At 42.0% G+C, this 19,874-nt stretch overlaps 2 protein-coding genes across 4 annotated transcripts in view; one reads left to right on the forward strand and one right to left on the reverse strand.

The window, feature by feature from the left end:
* RSPO3 (R-spondin 3) overlaps positions 1-10,131 on the reverse strand; it is an 89,340-nt gene extending 79,209 nt beyond the window's left edge. The window contains exon 1 of the mRNA XM_032339609.1: positions 9,507-10,131. Coding sequence (XP_032195500.1) covers positions 9,507-9,603 — 97 coding nt within the window. The 5' untranslated portion in view covers positions 9,604-10,131. The remainder of the gene's footprint in view (positions 1-9,506) is intronic.
* LOC116588482 lies at positions 8,376-15,671 on the forward strand. 3 transcript variants are annotated; one of them, XM_032339606.1, is made up of 4 exons: positions 8,376-9,457; positions 11,079-11,163; positions 11,522-11,556; positions 13,928-15,671. In XM_032339606.1, the coding sequence occupies exons 1-4, from the start codon at positions 9,173-9,175 to the stop codon at positions 13,946-13,948; spliced, it is 426 nt and encodes a 141-aa protein (XP_032195497.1). In that variant the 5' UTR covers positions 8,376-9,172; the 3' UTR covers positions 13,949-15,671. The 3 variants fall into 3 exon arrangements, with proteins under 3 accessions (XP_032195497.1, XP_032195499.1, XP_032195496.1); XM_032339608.1 differs by lacking the exon at positions 11,522-11,556 and having other exon boundaries at positions 8,912-9,457; XM_032339605.1 differs by lacking the exon at positions 13,928-15,671 and having other exon boundaries at positions 8,931-9,457; positions 11,522-13,919.
* The last annotated feature ends 4,203 nt before the right edge of the window (positions 15,672-19,874 follow it).

The following is a 19,874-nucleotide window of genomic DNA, read 5'->3' on the forward strand; positions in this document are numbered from 1 at the left end:
AATCATCAGGACTGCCTAGGAAAACACAAATGTGCAGGCCACATCCCCAGAGATTGTTTCATTTGGTCAAGGGTGGAGTCTGTCTTTTTGGTTGGGGTGTGTGTGTGTGTGTTTATTTTTTTTGTTTTAAAGATCCCCAGGTGATTCTAATTTAAAATCAGGATTGAAAATCACTGTACCAAGGCCTATAAATAAAGAATTTGGAGTGGAGGTTACTTTTAATACTCATGGTAAAAGTAATATAAATAGCAGATTTTATGAAACACCATAAAGATGACTTTTCTGGAAAACAAAAAACTAGCTAGTGAAATATCTATTATGGTTGTAAATTACATAGAAGGATTTTGATATTTAACTGTGAAATTATAGACTTTGCCACATCTCATGCCTAAGTTAATCTTCTCTTGGATATGCACAGGGCAGATGAGAAGAATAGTCTTGCAGTATTTCATATAAAATGTGCTATTTTATTGCTCCTAAGGAAGAAAATCAGCAACTTCTTATGTTTAAAAACCATCAATAGGGTAAGTTTAAGGAAAGAGAGCAAAGGGGTAGAAAAAAAAGAAAGAGAAATGGGAGAATGTACTAGAATACCAGAAGCAACCTCTGTAGTAAATGTTTGGGAAACACTTGTGGTTTATTAAATGAGGAGGAAGAAAGAATGAGCAAAGAGAGAGTAAGGGAAAGAAAAGGTGAGGTGGGGTTTGAGAAAATGAACCTACGACTGCCCTAAGTACTAATCCCAGTAGTTGAGGAGATGTGAAGAAATCAGAGAAGGACACAGGCTTTGAAGCATAACCTGGGCTGAAATCCCAGGCCCACCACGTCTTTGTTGAGTGACCTCAGGTGACTAACATGGGTCTACTGACACCATCCTTACAGGGTAAGTCTGAGGACTAGATGAGATAAACTTCTGCGAAAACATCAAGTACAGGATCTAGCCCTCACAGGTGATTTAAAACATGGCAGCTATTTAAATAATAACCAGTATCTCAACATTTACTTTGACAAATAAATATAAATGAGGAGTAAAATAACATATATATGAATATAACAGTGGCTCTGAGAACCATGAAACTACAGTTTGCCGGGAGGCACTTACACACACTTTGGCATAAAAGTTTTGTCTTTTTCTTATCAGTGAAATGTGACTTCTTTTTTTTTTTTCTGTTTTTTGAAATCATGAATATAAATTTTGTTATATTCTTTTTTTTTAATTTTTTTTAAAATTTTTTATTTTTTGTAAACATATATTTTCATCCCCAGGGGTACAGGTCTGTGAATCACCAGGTTTACACACTTCACAGCACTCACCAAAGCACATACCCTCCCCAATGTCCATAATCCCACCCTGTGACTTCTACTGCCTTTCCTTTTATGACACCCTTTGTCATGATTACTATGTTCATACCTGTGCGGTCCCTTTGTATAGAAAAAAGAACATAATGATGAGAAACTACGTTCTTTCTTTTTTCTTACCAACTTATCAAGCATATGTTAAAAAAACAGTGTTCTAAAATAAGCATCTCACAAATTCTGTTATTTTATATTGTGTGGTGGTGGTTTGTATTATGTGGTTATAAAATGGGGGCTGCTTTACCACTTACTCTCAGGAATGTGCTTTGTATTGGGGTATAATTATAAATATGCTTACTAGCTAGTTTTCTGAGGCCAGATTTTAGGAATAAATATAGTGTACTGGATTATTGTGCATTCATCCTAGAAAGATGTTTTAAGGTAACTGAATCTAATCCCATGCCAATGCAAAGTGCTCAGAAGACAACTAGGAGGATAAACACACTAGAAAATATTACCTGCTTCTGATGAGGAAGGCCAAAATTGAATTGGTGGAGAAAGAGGACGTGGGGCCTCGGTGTTACTAGGGCTGGATAATTACTCAGTGGGGATGTTGCAGAGGTAATACGGATTACCTCTGTACAGTATATACACTGTACAGAATATATACACTGTACAGATGGACTGGATTCCTTCAAGTGCCATCCCATCCTCAGAACCTCTCATTGTAAGAGAGCACACTTTGTAGAGAAATCTGCTTGAAAGGAGAATGCCACTGTTATGAGTACATGCTAGATCCCAAATGGAATGATTAGGGACTAGTCTCTTATATAATACAAAGAGTACTACAAAAATGAGAGGCTTCAGTTGAGATTGGTACATTAGACTCTTTAAAATAGACAAAGTAACTTAATGTAATTAATCTTATTTTGGTACTACCAGTAAGAGTCTCAATGTCAGCTATGCAAACACTTTTAATAATAATAAATATGGAACCACTAGATTTTACTCATGCGTTCAACTATCCCCCTTATATGACTCCTAAATACTTATCTTCAGCCCCGATACTATGAGATTTTGATTCTGACTTACTAGATGCTGGCCCTCAAAGTAAAGATAGCTCAAAAGAAAAATAAGTTTCTACCAAGTCTGCTTCCCTAACTTCCCATCTTTTTATTTCCATTGCTTTTGCATTCACCCAGATCTGAGTCCTTACACTACAAAATCAGGTGCCAAATATGACTCCGTCTCTTTTCCCTTCATATCCAATTAGTTGCCAAGACCTAGACACTTGATCCATATAAATACTTGAATCCATATAAATCACTTGCTCTATATACTCCCTTGCTCAATCAGTCTCTGTTATTATCACACAGGTCCTTATTATCTTAAACCTGGGTCATCACGGTTGCTGCTTCCACCCTAGTACAGGCCACTTCTGACAGCCTGTCAGGTGTATGTGGAGGGGTCTTACAGCTTCTCTCTAGCTGGATTCCAAACCAGCTTCCTGAGACTCCAAGCCCAAGGACAAGATGCACCTGCTAAAGACTGAGTATGCTCACTGTGCAATGGCTATGGTTTTGGGGCACTAGATATTGTGAAAAATGAGAAATAATTAATTCCATCTTTACTTTGATAAAGCTCTTATTAATTAATCTTTATATATATTTCCTTATAATAAAGGAATATTTGTATTTGCTTGCATTCTCAATCTTTATCCACTAAACTTAGTTGAAAAAGAAAACTAAATTTAGAAGAACTGTTTAACTATGACTATTTAAGTCACAGTCGTGACATATGTTCTCAGACCGAAAGGCGGTAAGTTGAAGAGACAGGAATCTACTTTTTCCCAAAAGACACTGGGGATTCTCCCTCAATGGCACCTTAAGTCTCAGTTTCTACCATGAACTTTTGATGCTTGCTACTCATCAAATTCTTAAAGGTCAGATGAAGCCCTAAAATAAGGTAGTGTTTTGAAGACTGAATTAGATTCTTGCATGAGGCATGACAACAGTTAAAAGCTATTAAATATATATGTAATTGGGCAATCATATTCTTTAGTACCATTGAGTTTTCTCTATAAAACTTCCAGAAGAATTTTAGTGGCAGCAGATGGTAACTAGGTCCCTCGCCAAGATTACAAATAAGGCAGAAAAGCTTTTATCAGATAAGAGGCACCTGTAACCATATTTTTTAAAATGAATTTTTGAAAATTATTCAAATTTTTCAAATGTGAAAAAAATGTAGGTAATTTGCTTAAAATTTCATCTTGTTGAAAACTCTCTAGAGCAGAAAATGGGATTTCATAGCATTCAATGGCATTTAGACAGTAAGCATCCTCAGCACCCCCACAATCCTTGAGAATGGAACATTCCACTCTTTTCAGTATTGCTGGATAAGTACTTTAAGCAGAATGCTAGTAATACTCCTGAATGGAAAGATCTGGTGGACAGGATTAAATAGAAAAAAAATGGTCAGTAAATTCTTGCAGATGTGTATTTTATGCTTTACATATTTTGTTAAGGTGTAACTGCAAAGCATTTCAAACTTACTAGGTTATCCAACAGATGGTAAATTTAAGATAATCCAATCATTTTAAACCTGAAGAAAACATTCACAATTAAGCAAGTAACCCACATTTTTCCTCAAAATTAAAAGGAAGGTGAAAAAAGAAACCTATATAATTTATGATGCAACACTTCTCAAATGCTCATTCTCCAAAGCATGCCAATGTACCATGCACTGTTCAGAGAAGAAATAGTTCTAACCAAGTAAAACACGTAATTTCAACACACTGTCTTGCATGATCCTTTCCATGCTCTCAGAACTGAATGATGTTTTCCTAATGGTAACCAAAGTTGCTTCTTACATTTCATGAAATATAATACCCACTCTGATGGCATTTCAAGAATTCACTACTTGGAAAAGGATTTTTGGGGGGTGGGATGAGTGGATAGCGGGGAAGTAGGAAAAAGGGTTAGGACAACATCGAGAATGAAACATTTAGATAAAGCAGGGAAAGATGATTTAAGAAATCACTATACGTAAAACAGTCTTATTTTTTGATACTTCATTCTTAAAATTGCAGAAAGACCATTTGGTCTTAACTCTATTTAGGGTTCTGACAATCCCACACGATATACCACCAACATTACATAGACTTTAAAAGAACAACTGCATTAAAAAAAAAAAAAAGATTAACCATGTAATTGGAAAATATTTTTTAGATATTTAATAGTAATCCGGAGATCTCTATCCAGATTTAAATATTTTAAAATGATCCAGCGACTAATAAATTTGTTTTGTAGTATGGTGGTATGTATGGTTTCCCCATAACTTGAAAATCAAATCTAACTACATGTAATTTCTAGTCATTGCTTTCTGGGGACCTAATTTGTGGAATATTAAATTCTGGGTAAATATTTAATGAAAGAATGATTTTATCAAAAGCTATCTACCTGTAAGTTGAAATACTGTTCATTTTTCATGTTTAGAGGAACAATGAAATGATGACATTAAGTCAGTTTCACACTCATTCTTATATTCTCAGTTACTTTACGTAGAGTAATTGAGGATTAAAAAGACAATATTTAAAAATTATCATCCTTAATGTTCTAAGTAAAATCCTTCTATTGAAGTAATAAGGAATTAAAATAGTATAACAGGATATGTTAAAAAAAATTGAGGTGTAATAGTAAATATATTAGAATTTACAATTGTTTATATTTAGATATTGCCATTACTGCCTAAGAGTGTAAATCTAGTACAAACATTACATGATATGTGATTCATACAAACATCACATGATATGTTGCAGAATATTCTTTTTCCAGCAAATTTTACTCCTATCTTCTATCTATTAATGTTTCTTTCAAAAACAAAATACACTGGTAACTGAAGTAGACAGGTGAGAAAATGCACTGTAGCCAATTTCCAAACCATACTTCCATTCAAAATTAAATATTACAAAATGTGTAGGAGAATGAAAGATTTTTTTATCCTATAGTTAACTTCATATTTAGCATAATTGGCAGTGCAATTACCAAGAGTGTATCAGAATCTCAAAGAATGGCTCAATGTTTGAAACAATGTCCAGCAATGACAATATATTCCAAAAGGATGGTTTTATTTTATTACCATTAAAACTATTTCCCTTATTTTCTTACTCCTTTATTTCAGTCATTTTTATGAAGGATTTTTAGAAGTTTCACAGATTGTGCAATGACAGCTTTGTAATTGCAATGCACACAATGGCTTTTTAAAACTTGCATGTATCTAGAACCCAGATAATTAAAACCCAATTAATAGATGGCATCAGATAAAAAGGATACTACAAAGACATCTGATGTTTCTAACAATAATCTTCTGGAATAATATGATCCTACAATGTCTTCAGAATAACTGAATAATATCATTATATTTAGCAAGCTGCACTATTACTATTCATTATTGCTGTTATTACCAGATATTTAATTTTTTGACATTGGTCACTAATATATAATAATATAAGTATCACTTCAAAAATTTCCAGTCAACCACAACAGCTTATTTTTCAAACAAAGTGGATAAATGATGGTCTGAAGACATCAGACTTATTATTATTACTTAACATTCCCAACATCTTCTCTCTGATGGATCAGCAGGTAGTGTAAGCAGCAGGAGACAAGTTCTACCTACTAGCTGTATGGCTTTGATTAAGTTACTTAGCCTCTGTTATTCGGATTCTTCCTCTGCAAAATGGGAATATAAATACCCGCTCTTCAAGTTACTATTTAGGAGTCTGAAGGTATAACTCAAGGGAAATTCAGTGCAATGGTAAGGTACTGTGGTTATTATCATTATGGCAAGTATGACATTTACTTTTATTAGCAGATAGCCTGGAATTCAGAACCTGACTACTAAGTTGCAAAGACTGACCTGGAAGTGAGTTAAAAACTGGATTTGGGGGTTCTTGATTCAACGCTGTACTTAAAGCCAAACTTTGCTTCTGAAAATACTGCTGGTTGGGGAATTTTGAATAAGGGTTGCATTTCATTTTTATCTTAAATAAGTTCAAATTAGTCATTTCTAGGAGCTATATTCGAATCCAAATAGGTAAAAAGTTATTGTGTATTTACTCACCCATAACTCCACAGATAATTTTTAAGGTGCAACATTTATGTTTAAAATGCTCTAAGAGGGGCGCCTTGGTGGCTCAGTGGGTTAAACCTCTGCCTTCGGCTCAGGTCATGATCTCAGGGTTCTGGGATCGAGCCCCGCATCGGGCTCTCTGCTCAGCAGGGAGTCTGCTTCCTCCTCTCTCTCTACCTGCCTCTCTGCCTACTTGTGATCTCTATCTGTCAAATAAATAAATAAATAATCTTTAAAATGCTCTAAGATCACTAGTTTTCACAAAGTATAGACAAATGGTATAGAAGTTGTTTCAGGAAAACAGGACAATAGTAATGTGGCTTTTGCCACATCTGAGGATTAGCCATGATTCCCTAGACTTGACAATACTGAACACCACAAACAAATTACTTTTTTTTTTTTTGCAAGAAACATTTCTACTAAAACATTCAAGAGACCACTTTAAAAATTTTTGAAAAAACAGTTCTTACACCTTAATTTTCTACCTCTTGTATTTTAGAAGTTTAGGAAAGTGAAGCTATTTAACTACAGGCCAAAGGGAGGTACTCTTAAATGTTCACTTTAGTTGTCTCTTTTAGGAAAAAGTAAAGACAACTATTTTCTGAAATACCTTTGACTACTACTTTACCTTTCATTAATTTTTTTTCCTAGACCTCATTGGAGGACAAAGTTCTCATACGTTTCTTTCAGAAATTTCCCAAAGACAAGTATGTGCACATGCAATTTGGCCTTGAGTTTCTGGACATTTAACAAAGATCTCTCCTTCCCATTCTCCAAAAACCAAACTGCACCTGCCAAGAGCCTAGTCTGTCTCCTCGAAGGACGCAAGGGGTCGCCCCTCTCCCAGGATTGTACCAGCAAACCCAGCCGCAAAGGCGACTAAAGGGCGAAGCAGCAAGGAGCGTCCATCCCTTGCTATGGGAGCTCTCTCCCAGCCCCACTCCCACAGAATAATTGGAATTTCAACCCAGCGCCACGCACTCCCTCCCTCACCCCCACTATACAATCAGAGGGCGCCTCTGTCTTGGCCTTGAGACAGGTGGAAAAGCAGTTCGCCTTTTGACTGCGATTTCTCTGGAGTATGAAACTAGAGGTGGGCCATCCCGCTGGTCCCCGCAGCCTTGGGGCAGCATCACCGGGCAGCTGGGGCTGGTGGGAACGAAGGGATGGCCAGGTTTCTTTAGCGTGTCTTCCTTCAAAAACAGGGGCCCCCAACTACAATCGGGGGGCACCTCTACACTGTTGCTCAGGATCCTGCCCCCCTCCCCGGAATTCTGTAGCTACTGGCCCTGGGGTCCTCAGTGGGGTGAAGAAGTAGTGTGTCAGAGCAATGCAAAGCAGGAGATTGCCCTTGGACTCACTCGGCATCCTTCTCCCCACCGACGTGAGATGAAGTGTCCGCGGGCCCGCGAGGTGAGGAGGCAGGGACCACCAAGGCGCAAGGGCAAGGCTTAAGCCCCCAGGCCACCCCTTCGGTGAGGCGGCCTCTCGCCTTGAGTGAAAGGGTGGATGGAGGAGTTACGAAGAACACAAACCATTCAGAAGCCAAAAATAATAAATCGGATGCCCTGACATGTTTAGCCTGGGCCCTCCTGCCCCCTGCTACGCGGTCCCAGGGGTGGTGAGACCCAGCAGGAGCCCCTGGCACTTGGGCCCAGCTACGTTTTTTTAAAGGCAGTTTTCAGGTGAACCAGATTTTGTCTGCCAGAGGCTAATGGCACAAAGGGAGCTTTCGGGGACCCTCACGTCCAGGGACAGGGCAGAGACAAACAGCGGCGGAGAAGCGATTACTAAATCTCCATCTCACTCAAGCCTGGGCTGTGTCCCCGCAGCTGCACCCGCGCCCGCCCGGAGGAGCTTAGCCCGCCGGCGCTCCAAGACTGGGTTCCTGCGCGGGACCGGTGGCTTTCAAGCGTCACTGGCTCCCCCGCGGCGGAGGTCTGGGGGGCTATGGGAGTAGCCTCGTTCTCTGTGCCCCGCAAACTCCGGGAAGAGTTCTCCCTCCCTGACCCCACCAGCGCCCCCCGAATCGGAACCAGGGTCGCCCCCAGCCCTGCTACTGGCGAACAAGACTGCCCACGCTGGCACAGACCCCAGCGCGCCAGGCACCCCGGGAGCAGGGAAAGGTGCCATTCTCGTCCCGTCTGTCTCCGAATCTCTAGAGGACGCCACCTTTCAGAAAGACCAACCCGGGGTTGAGGGTGCCCTGGGGTACCCACCCATTTAATCCCAGCGAGGGCACTGTTTTCAGGGCGACTTCGCAAGCCAACCTTCCAAGTAACAGGAGACACGAAGCAGTGAGGAGGCGAGCCTGAGCGCTTACCGGGGAACCCCACCCTCACTCTGTGTCTGCCCCAGGAGACCCTTGAAAGAGCCTGAGACGGTGCAAGCGCTCACGCGTGACAGGCAAGATCGTTAACTGGAAACTGGGCATCTCCGGCTCCCAGTGGAGGGTTCGGCGGTCCTTTGACCCTCCCCGCAGTGGGATCGCGAGCGACTCTGCAAGCGCGTAGACACGAGAACCCTGAGCGCCCCGCGTGCCCTCCTGCTCCATCCGTGCGTGGTTGCGAGTAGCAGCCGCGCAGGCGCTCGCTCGCTGGCTCCCCGGCTGGCCCGCGGGCAGTTCGCAACCCGAGCGAGGTCTTCCTGAGCGAGGCAGCCACGCGAGGTGAACCGGCGCCGCGGCCGCTCCTGCCCCCGGCTCTTCCTCAGCGGTCGGGGACATCTCGCGGGCCGGGTGTCTAGGATGCCAGGGGCTCCAGCCCCCCGTCCCAGTCACGGAAAGAAAGCACAAATAGCTAGAGCTAGTCTAACGAAAACCGGAACGCTTTCTCGAACCTTAAGTAACGAGGGGGCGGGAGCCACGTTAACGCCCGGTCCGCCCGCTTTGGCACCCGCGAGGATGCGGAGGAAGAGAAGGGCGCGCAGAGGCAGGCGTGAAAGACGCGTTGGCTCTCGGAGGCGTGGGGTGCAGGGAGGGAGGACCGCTGACGCCGGGAGCCGACGCAGGACGGGCAGAGAGACCCTACAGGTGAACGCGGCGGGAGGGAGCAAACGTGTAGAGAAAACCCTGCACTTACTTCTTCGCTGGCGCCTTCCCCTGGAGGCGTTTTGGCTGCCGATGTATTCCATAAAGTTCAAAATGATAAAAAACCAAGAAATCAGTCGCAAGTGCATAGTAACCCAGTAATGTTTCCTTTCCTTTCTTCCTTTTCTTTTGTTAATTATATTAAATGTTCTAGAAATATAGGTAAGTGTTAGGCGTATAGAGAGGGAGACCCCAAGCAGCGGACAACTTCTCCACTCAGATCCGATAGGCGTGCTCGGATGGCAAACGAAGAAGCAGGTCGGGTGCAGGGAAACCAACTACTGTATTTTCAAATTGCCCTCAAGCGCGGCCGTTCCGCAGGGGTGGCTGTCAACACCGCGAGCGAGGGTTCCACGAGCAGCGAGCGGCCTCGCAGGGGCGGCCGCAGGTAGCATGGTGAGGGGCGGCGGCGGGCGGGATCCGGGCGGGCGGGTGGGTACTGGCGGCGGCGGCCCCTGGGATTCAGAGGTTGCTGCGGCTTCGGCGACCACGGCGGGGGCCCGGGGATCGTAGGGGAGCGGGCGCCGTCAGCACCGCGGCCATGGCCAAGGGGTTGGCGGAGAGACCCCGAGCTGCTTCTGCTGTTCGCGAGTAGGAGCCGCTCCAGTGGTGGAAGGAGGGAGGGAGGGAGGGAGGGAAGGACGGGACGAGGGAGGGGGAAGGGGGGATGGCTGCGGGGGGCGGGGGGAGCTCGGGGGCGGGGAAGGAAACTGCTGGAGCAACAACCCTGAGCGACCTCAATAACTTTCAATTTCAAGAGGGAAAGAGGGAGCTGGAAAAGTACAGGCGTTGCGATTTGGCAGACGGACGGGAAGAGGCGCCTAAGGGGTCCCGGGTCTGCGACGGAGCATCTCTGGACACTGCAAAGAAGGCGGAGAACGCGAGCGGGGGGAGCGGGGGAGGCAGAGCGTGGCGAGAAGAGCCCCTCAGAAGGCAGCTTTCGCGGGGAGAGGTGGGCGCCCTAGTGCCAGGAGTGTTGAGGCCGAAGGTCCCGCGGGCGCGAGACGCCCGCCCCCCACTTCTGAGCCCGGCTGGTCTCCACCGCCTCAGGCTGGGCGCACCAGGCTCTCCCCACGGAGCGCCCCTGCTACCTCGCGCCTTCACCCCCAGCACCGGCGCGCCACGACTGGCCGGCCCCAGGGCAGCTCGCCCCTCGCCACCTAGGCAGATTGCTGGAGGGTTTCTGTGTGCGGGCTTCTTTCCGGTTTTCTTGAGCACCCACTCCTTTGCTTTCTTCCTTTCAATAAAGGTAGCTGCAGTTGGTTCCCGGGCGACTGATCCGGAGGAGCTCAGTGGGCGCTGACGGTCACTTCGCGGGCGGGTTACCTGCCCCGAGTGGGAAGGACCCCGCCGTATGTGCGTTCAGGACCATCCCTTTGGAAATTCGGTTGTGCTGCGGCTTTCGTCCAAACTGAGCCTTTGCTGCGTGCGGCTCTGGAAGATCCCTCCACTCCGAAGGCAATGCTCTCCCTAGTCTGACTGCCCTCGCTCGGCGCGCGTTCCCTCTCATCCGCTGTCTCCCAGTCTTGAAAAGATCTGTTGTGCAATTTCGTTTGTCGTCTAGGGAGCAGAGAATGATACTCGGAAAGATTTTTCCCAGTCTAAGGGGAGATGGGGGAGGTCCACTACTTCCACTGTTCCCAGCGCAGGTAAGGGCCCCATGGCAGTGGGAAATAAAGGCCTCTGGTCCACCCAGGGATGGGAGAACGGAGGGCCGGCATTTCTGAGTGGTGTACACTCTGGCTGTGACTAGGCAGTGGTAGGCTTCCCACCAATTTTCTCCAGTAGCAGAAGTCGATGAGCTTCCAGACGTTACTGAAAAAGTATTATTTGAAAGTCACAAGCCCCCGAAGTGATTTTAATATGAACTAATAGGTAGCTGTATTTAACAATATCCGAAGGACTATACTTTATAGCATTACAGTTTTACACAGCCCCTGAGAAGTCACTTTGAAAAAGTCCCTGATTCATAAACACCTTGCTAATTCTTATGCTCAAATAATTTAGGTTTAGAAGACAGCCAAAGCCCTGCTGGAAAGCAAGTAAGATTGTATTTCTCTCTTTCTCCTCCATTTATAATCCCTAAATTTCTATTTATTTTTATTAATAACTGGAATAAGAAGGTCACTGCTCCTACCCATCCCATTTTGCAAACTTGCAATGCTTCAGATTGTATTTGTCTGAAGTCTTCAGTGGTATGGTTATACAGCCCAGAAGAGAGGACTGAGGAGATGAAATGGCCTGGAAGCAAAAGAAAAGGAAGATGAATACATCTTCTTGTTAAAGTGCTAAAAATTAGAATCTGAGAACCTGGCCTTTCCATGTTAATTCTTTAATTAAATATTATTAATTACTTTGCATACCTGTGTTGGAATTTTGAAGGTAGGAGTAGTTTTCCTTAGAGTTTATATTATGGGAAAGACAACAATCCCATCAAGGATATGATTTTTTGGCTTATTTTTAATAATTTATATTTGCGATTATTTCTCTGTGGTAGAATGGTATTTTCTGTACATTGCAGGCACAGACACGCACGCACACACGTGCACATACACATAACACACACATACACATAAACACACTCCCTGTCTTTATCTGTTGCATGATGTCCAGTTGCAAATGACTGAGTTTATCACTTTGAACCAGAAAAATTTCAGATAACAGGACAATTCCAATAATGATTACCCAAAAAAGAAGCTACTCTATTTTTCTGTGTCTGTCCCAGTCAGCTTTGCTTTCCTTCTTACTTAATACCTCAGATCCTGAATATCTGCACCATAAAATGTGGGGGATTTAAAGGCTGTGGGAGGCTCCCTTTGAAAAGGACTCCAGAGACTGCCTTTCTAATCCAGGATACTTGAGCCGGATGGGATGAGATTGCAAAAGGGATGTAAAAAAAAAGCAATTTAGTGAACAACTTCAGGGAAATAAACATGAAGAAAGACATTTACTTTTCACTCTGTATTGTGCAGACATACGTTAGTTTGGATGAGAATAGAAATGACAGTGTAAATAAATAAACAAGCAGAGCCAGAAGCTGCAGGTCTTGATCCATCCCAGGAAAGAAGTACTAGATGCAATATGCAGGAAAAGCTTGTCAAGGAATAAGCACGGTTCTGAGGAAACATAAGGAAAACATTAAACAAATGAAGAGTGTATTCTTTCTCTCTTGACGCTATGCTTTAGAATAACTTTTTCCTGATCCATGTAACCATACTATTAAATGTGTGTTTACTTGCTTGGCTGAATTGCCCATCCCCTCAACTGTTCTAGCAGCTTAAGAAAAGCATGCCATGGCCTACTTTTTTGCAACATAGGACCTTTTTAAATTTTTAATCAATAAAACAACACTTATAGAAGCCTGTGCCTGCCAGAGGATTATGGGGCCCAAGCCTAAAGCAAGTTAAAAACCATAGGCTCAGCATAGAAGTCAACATTTGCTTGTTGTTTTTCCCCAGAAAACGTGAAAATCCCAGGGAGTTTGAATAACCAGGAACTTAAAGTCAGGCCTGGAGAATAGAATACTTTTGGATAAAGATGGGGGCTTAAACACATCCAGACTAGTTACTACAACTTCTCATCTCCCCTTTACCACCTCCCCCACCAGGCAGTGACAAGAAGTTATTTTTGTCCATTGCAGGAGTGGCACTTTAAGGAAAGAAAATGATTGTCATATTGTTGAATCCATACTCAAATATGCGAAAGGGGGTGTGCTCCAGAAAGAGAGAGCAAGCCCAGTCGTTTGGAATGGGATATAACTAGCAGTGATGAGAGATCTTTGGCAAAGTTCAGGCTGACATCAGTCATTATACCACAGAGCTAACATGCAGATCCTGAAAATGCTCAACTCTCTAGTTACTCAGATGTGGAGGCATCTGAGTAAGTCAAATAGGGTATTGCTGGCTGGGTCTGTGCAACTGACGCAGCTAGAAGTCATCCTTGAAACATAGAGCAGACAGCAGTATTTAAAAGCCATTGAAATTAGCAGATGAAGGACAGCTACTATTTTTAGAGTGAGAAATATAGGAGATAGAATTATTACAGCAATTGAAAAAATGATTAAATGGTTATATAGCATTAAGAAAATGAGAAAGTCAAGACCCATGATGGATTACTTTCTGTCAACAAGAAGGAATGTTCTTCCTCCCAGATGAAGTTATGGGACACTTAGAAAATTGTGGTGAGCACTGTCTGGTGTGCCTGTTTTTAAAAACTTCTTTTTTTCACAAACTAATTTCTGGGCTCATTTAAAACTGAGTTTCTGCTAGTATTTAATGTAAAGAATTTAATACCTCAGAAATTTTTGATTATAGAGCTTTAGTATAAAGAGGCTATATGTTGTGGTAAGAAGATTGACTGGCAATCTAGGGATCAAGGTTAAGTTCTTGATCTGTATTTATCATTGTGTTTTAGATTCCTTCGTCTGAAAAATGAGAAAATTCAACTGAATGATCTCCAAAGTGCCTTTTAGCTCTGAAAATAATGGCAACATATCCAAGAAAGAAAGGCAGACTTGTAATTGCAAATGTCAATGCTATTTCTAGTTATGTGACAACAACAGCTTTCACTTACAGGATTGTGATTAATTGAATAGGCCCAGATTTAGAAATCTTCTCACAAACTTGTTGATTTTCTGGAAATGCCTAATCCATTAAAATCCTAGATGACTCTGGCCTAGTACAGTATGTCCAGAGCTGATTTAATCTCTCTAGATGTCTCTAGACTTTGGGACAAGGAAGAACAGATTTTAAACCTCAGATTGCCGGCAGACGCCTGGAGTGGGTAGGGAAAAAGACTTTTGAACCTCCTACAGATCCCACTCAGTCTCATTTCCTGTTTTCAGGAATTCTAGGTGAGGAAGGAATAGGCATTTCATTGACTAGGACTTTCCCTTTTCTTTTGTGTTATTCCATTCTTTTTTCTATCCATATCTTTGGGTTGAGGGTTTATATCCAGGCCTCAGCTTTAGGTTGAGGGGTTACTATCAAAGATATAAAGTACTGGAAGATGGGGTATGCAAGGCTAGGTGAGGGATAGTTTTAATGAGCATTTTTTATAGTTGTTTTTGCCTATGTTATCTCAATAGAGCCTCAAAACACTTGTTTCATAGAGGAGACAAGCCAGCAAGGTAAAGTCACTTAACCTAAACTTATATAGAAGCTATTCTTGTTATTTTATATTACCTCAACATCTGTTTTCTCTGTCTTCCCTGACCCTAGGATGTTGACTTCTATGGACCAGTCATCAGAGATTTTGTCCTGCTTTCTGGTTAGGTTCAGTCAATGGGGACAGCAGTGGGAGCATGCAAGGAAGAGAGGTTCTGCTCCCTGCTTTGGCATCATTCTGGAGACTGATGTATCACTCAGGGTGACTGTAGCTTTGACAAGCCCTGTTCCCTGGCTCTAGCTCTTAACCAGTTTTCAATAACACCATCTACCCGCCCTGCCTCTTTAGGCCTAGGAGTACAAATGGTTTCCCACTATTCCTAGTCCTTGGGTTCCTCAGCATCTCCTGTTAGAACCCTTAACTCCGCACTATTGTAAGTAGTCCTTTTATAAAAGTACCTTCCAGGACTTTTTGCTGGGTCTTTAAGTGACACATAAATATCAGAGCTGGGCCTTGAAACCGGGTTGTCTGGTTTAAAGCCAGTGATTTAGGCCATGTTTCTCTGGCCTTTCCAGAGAATGCACTGTGATTTAAACTGAGTTGGGTGAAGGGAAGGATGATCAGGGGAGGCTGGAAGGTTATAAGCCAGGAATGCTTTTCAAGTAAGGAAGATGGCATACAACAGCCATCAGATTAAGGTCATGCCCTAAACCAGAATGAGTAACTAGAATCAGAATGGCAATGAGCAAAGTTCATGTTCAAAATTGTAACCAGGCATTAGAAATAAGGTGAGAAACAGGAAAAAGAAGGAGTAAGGCAGGACACAGTATCAATAAAAGATGTATGACATTAATTGTAAGGCTGTTTTGACTAAGTCACTTGTTGGAGGCTACGGCATGGTTGGAGTCGTGGATCAAACCAGGCCCTGACTTGTGTAACTTGTGTTTCAAGTCCCGACATCTTGATAAGGAGTCAAGGATAGGAAAGTTGAGTAACACTGAGAAAGGGTCTGTGCTATGTGTCGTGCGCTCGCCTACGTGACTTCCACATGCTCTCCCTACAGAAGGGAACAATGTGGTTGGGGTCATGAATTCTTAGTTGGTCCTTGTTGTTCCTGTACTTCCCATGACCCACTGTCTGGTTGATTGTCTTGCTAATGGCATTAGCCAAGACTACCTGGCATCACGAGGTTTGCTTGTAGTTAATGTAAACTTGTTACAGAAACTTGCGGTTATCTGACTAGGTACTGATGTATTACTCCTATTGTGGTCTGCCTTATAAATGCTTGTAAGATGTTGAATAAAATCGGCACTGTTGGACATCCTCCTCAGTGTCCCTCCTGCCTCCATCTCTTTGTTTCTTAATTTCTTTTCACCATCCTCTTACCTTCACATTTCCTGGTTGATTTATCGCGCTGGCCGTGACAGTCATTTTTATTTATTTATTTATTTATTCCTGTTAAATCTAAAACCAGTCTTGAGCAATCCACAGGTAAGTAAGGGTACCTTATTGGAAAGGACATAGTAAAGGGTAGCGGCTAAGGTAAGTCAGTTGTGCATTCATCCCACAAATGTTTGTTGATGCTGCCTGTTGTGGGGGACTCCAGGCTAGACAAAGAAGCAGAGTATTATTTATGGTCCTTAAGAATATTGAAGAGATGACGTGATCATTTTTGTTGGTGTTCTGGTGAAAAGCAGTGTTACAGTCTATGAAAAATAAAATGACATGTAGAGGCATCATGGGTATGTTCAACAACAGGCTTTTTATATTTAGGAAATATCTCTTTAAAGCATCTATATTAAAAAATAAAATGCTTTTCTCCATCCACATAACTACCTATCATTTATGGTTTATATTTGTTACTACTGACATAGTAACAACTACATGAGTTGCCACTTTTGTCAGCTGATTACTCTTCCTTCAAAATTCACTGACCATGTGGCAAGCACCATGCTGACTTCTAGAGATACAAAGCCATGAAGACCAGGGCCTTGCCCTCAAGCAAAATACCCTCAGGGAGGGAGGCAGGCACAGAAACCACTGACACTTACATGAAATAAATGCTGCGCAATAAAGGATGTGTGGTATTTGTGGGAAGAGGAAAGAGAAACAAAGGTGGGGCGGGGGTGGGGTGGGGTGGAGATAAACTCTGTATCTAAGATGTACAGCATTTGAAGGACTTGATGGTGAGTCTTAATGTGGATAAGGAAGGATTCCTTCCTCTGCTCTAGGGTGCTACTGATTAAGAGGTGGAGGTAGAAGCTCTTCTGTCTTGTTTTCTGGAGGTCAGTGGTCACAGTTGGCTGCCTGCTTGCTAGGGAGGCAACCATGCTCCTGGAGTGGTATCAGGCCTCCTCCTCCCCCAGCAATTCAATGTGGCTCAGTATTGACCATGTGGGAGTGCTGTTAATGGCTGATACCTGTGCGGGGGTCTATGTAGGTTAATGATTTGACTAGTTCATTTGTAGATACACTGTGGGTAGATTCTTCTCATGTGAGAAAAATGACACTTCATTTCTCCTATTTCCTATAAGTGTTTTAATGTATTTAGAGTAACAAAGAAATGAGGGTCAGTCTTCTAGGTGCTTTTGTTCTCCAACCCCAGCCTTATGCATCACCATTACCCCCACCCCCCACCCCCGCCGCACATTCTACAATTCCTTTGCAACTTGTTCTCCCCAGTTCTTTATGGCCCCAACCTTACCGGGAAGACTCATCCATTTGGGTCTCTAGCCCTCTGCATATTAGGAGATCCCAGCTCTGAAACTTAGCCTTAACTCACGTAGTACTGATAAAGGGTTGGCCTAGCTCTGCCCTCCTCTCTTTCTTCTTCTCTTCCATATAATTCTTTCTTTCTTTCTAGAAACATACTTTGATTTCACCTTGACCTGTGGATATGACACAGATGTAGGGAGGGAGTTATAACCATTATGTGGAATAGAAAGGGTTGTCATTGGGTGGTGCTTCTGACATTTGCATGCTAACTGGCTTGCCATGCTTTCCAATTATCTCAGTGAAGTATTCTGCCAGAAAATGAGGGAAAACAAAGGACTTTCCTCCCAGGCAGATTGTATTGTGTTACATATTGCTGTAACGATCCCTAAAACTTAGTGCCTGAAATTATTGACTATTCATTGCTTCTCACAATTTTGTTAGTTGATTGGTTCTCCTGCTGGTCTCCCTACCTATGCTCAGACACTTCCATTTCTGTGCTGAATTTAACTGTTGGTCACTGAACATGGGCTCATCTGAGATGCTTGGGAAGGTAGGTAGCTCTCCTCCCGTGGTTTTTTCATCCTCTGCACATGGAGCCCTTTGGATTCTAGATGGATAAAAAGGGGAAACTGCAAGGCCTTTTGAAAGTCCTCCACTCTCATTTCCAATATATTTTGTTGGTTAAAGCAAGTTACAGGGCTAGCCAAGATTCCACAGTTTACCCAATAGACTCCCTCTTTAATATGAGAATTATTGGCTTGTTTTTAACCCATCAAAGAGCTGGTGAATAGGTTACTGATCTTTGTATAAAGCCAAGCTTTCAAACCCCATTGGCAGGTCAGAAAACTGACACTGAATTGAAATAAAACAAAATGAAGTTTACCATATATTCTATCTGTAAAGATTGTTCTGGTTCTAGATTAGTTCTTTCTCTGGATTAAGTTTAAATTCTAGCCTGGAGACCTCAGACTATCAAGTTAGTAAAAAGTTTGAGACTACTTTCATGATAAAATTTTGGCCTTGAGCCCATTAATAGAAAGCTGTTATGATTTGGAACTCAGAGAAAAAAAAATACTGGGGCATTCTGATAGTAGGGGAAGTCATAAGGGCTTCCTTCATGTAGTGGTAACTTTATCCTTTTATTTTCCTTCCTTTCTTTCTTGTCTCAAGAGCTAAGATAGCATTACTTAAGATTTGTGAATACAACATAGAAGTCTCCTCATTAAAAAGAGCCACTGTGTAAATGCTTTCTTGCTGGGAGGCCTTTCTTCTGTCTACTAAAATTGACTGAAAGACTTACCATTTTCGTGCATATGAACATGAAGTTACTATCATTACATTCCATAATTCTTAGATACAAAGAAATAGGTGCACTACAAAATAGATACACCTTCAGGGTTTAGGAAAAGAGGCAAGTAAGTTAATGGATTTACTCCTTCACTGCTATTTAATTCTCTAACTTTCTTAGGAATGATACATTGATTTTGCATGACTCTAAGGTGAATTTTCCTATTTGTAATCATAAGAATCATTGCTTTTTTGAGTAACATTATAAATTACATGAAATATGGTCTTTCACATTTTTGTTAAGAATGCATAGCCTAACTTCTAATAGGTAAGTAAGAGCTTGAGGATAGTTCCCCCAAATAATGATACTTACACATATTGCTTGCCTTCCTCTGTGTATATGAATGTGTATATCTTTTAATCATCTATTGGTTCTCATTGACGAAAATATGCACATCCTTATGTATACTACTTGCAGTTATCACAATTAGAAATTTAATTAAGTGCAAATATTCTCAAGGAAGTTCAGAACTAGTGAATTTTTTAATTAGATTGTTTTCTTTGTAACAAATATCTAACATTTGGTAAGGGGAGAAGGTTCAATCTGTGCAGGGCATTATGAAATGTGAGTATTTGGGAGATTTGTATCAAATAAGGATGCCTAATGATTATGGGAGGTGAAAAGTGAGTGCAGAAACTGCAAGAAAAAGCTACAGTAGAAGGGAGGTGGAGTTCAAGTATGAACTTGTTTTTTCTATGAATGGCCCAGTAAAGCATTAATAAAAATTTGGATTAGACACTTCACTGCAGTCTCCTTAATGTAGGAGGAGATTCTGTTAGTATATAAAATGTACTTCTATAAAAAAAAAATTAAATTCCCTGATGCAGATTCACCTGCGTAGGGATATCCTAGGACACAGGAAGGTTATCCAGAATGTATACTAAAGTAGTGCAGATCTAGAAGTAGGTGAGTACGGATGCACATCAGAACCATAATGAATTATCACCTCGCAACAATCAGAATGACTAGGATCAGTAACAAGTGTTTGCAAGGATATGGTGAAGAGGGAACCCTTGTGTATTTTAGTGGGAATGTAAATTAGTGTACTATGAAAAATAGGAGGTTCCTCAAAAAGTTAAAAATGGAAATACCCTATGATCCAATAATTCTACTTCTGGGTATTTAACCAAAGGAAATGAAAATACTAATTTAAAAATATATATGTACCCTTATGTTTACTGCAGTATTATT

The sequence above is a fragment of the Mustela erminea genome, chromosome 4 (genome assembly GCF_009829155.1).
Source record: "Mustela erminea isolate mMusErm1 chromosome 4, mMusErm1.Pri, whole genome shotgun sequence".
NCBI lineage: Eukaryota > Metazoa > Chordata > Mammalia > Carnivora > Mustelidae > Mustela > Mustela erminea.

Excerpts from the sequence above, each read along its gene's own strand:
- LOC116588482 (XM_032339605.1), top strand. The coding sequence starts at position 9,173 with ATGCCAGGGGCTCCAGCCCCCCGTCCCAGTCACGGAAAGAAAGCACAA. Across the intron at positions 9,458-11,078 it reads CGGGCAGAGAGACCCTACAG|GGAGCAGAGAATGATACTCG; the intron begins GTGAACGCGGCG and ends TTTGTCGTCTAG. Across the intron at positions 11,164-11,521 it reads TTCCACTGTTCCCAGCGCAG|GTTTAGAAGACAGCCAAAGC; the intron begins GTAAGGGCCCCA and ends CAAATAATTTAG.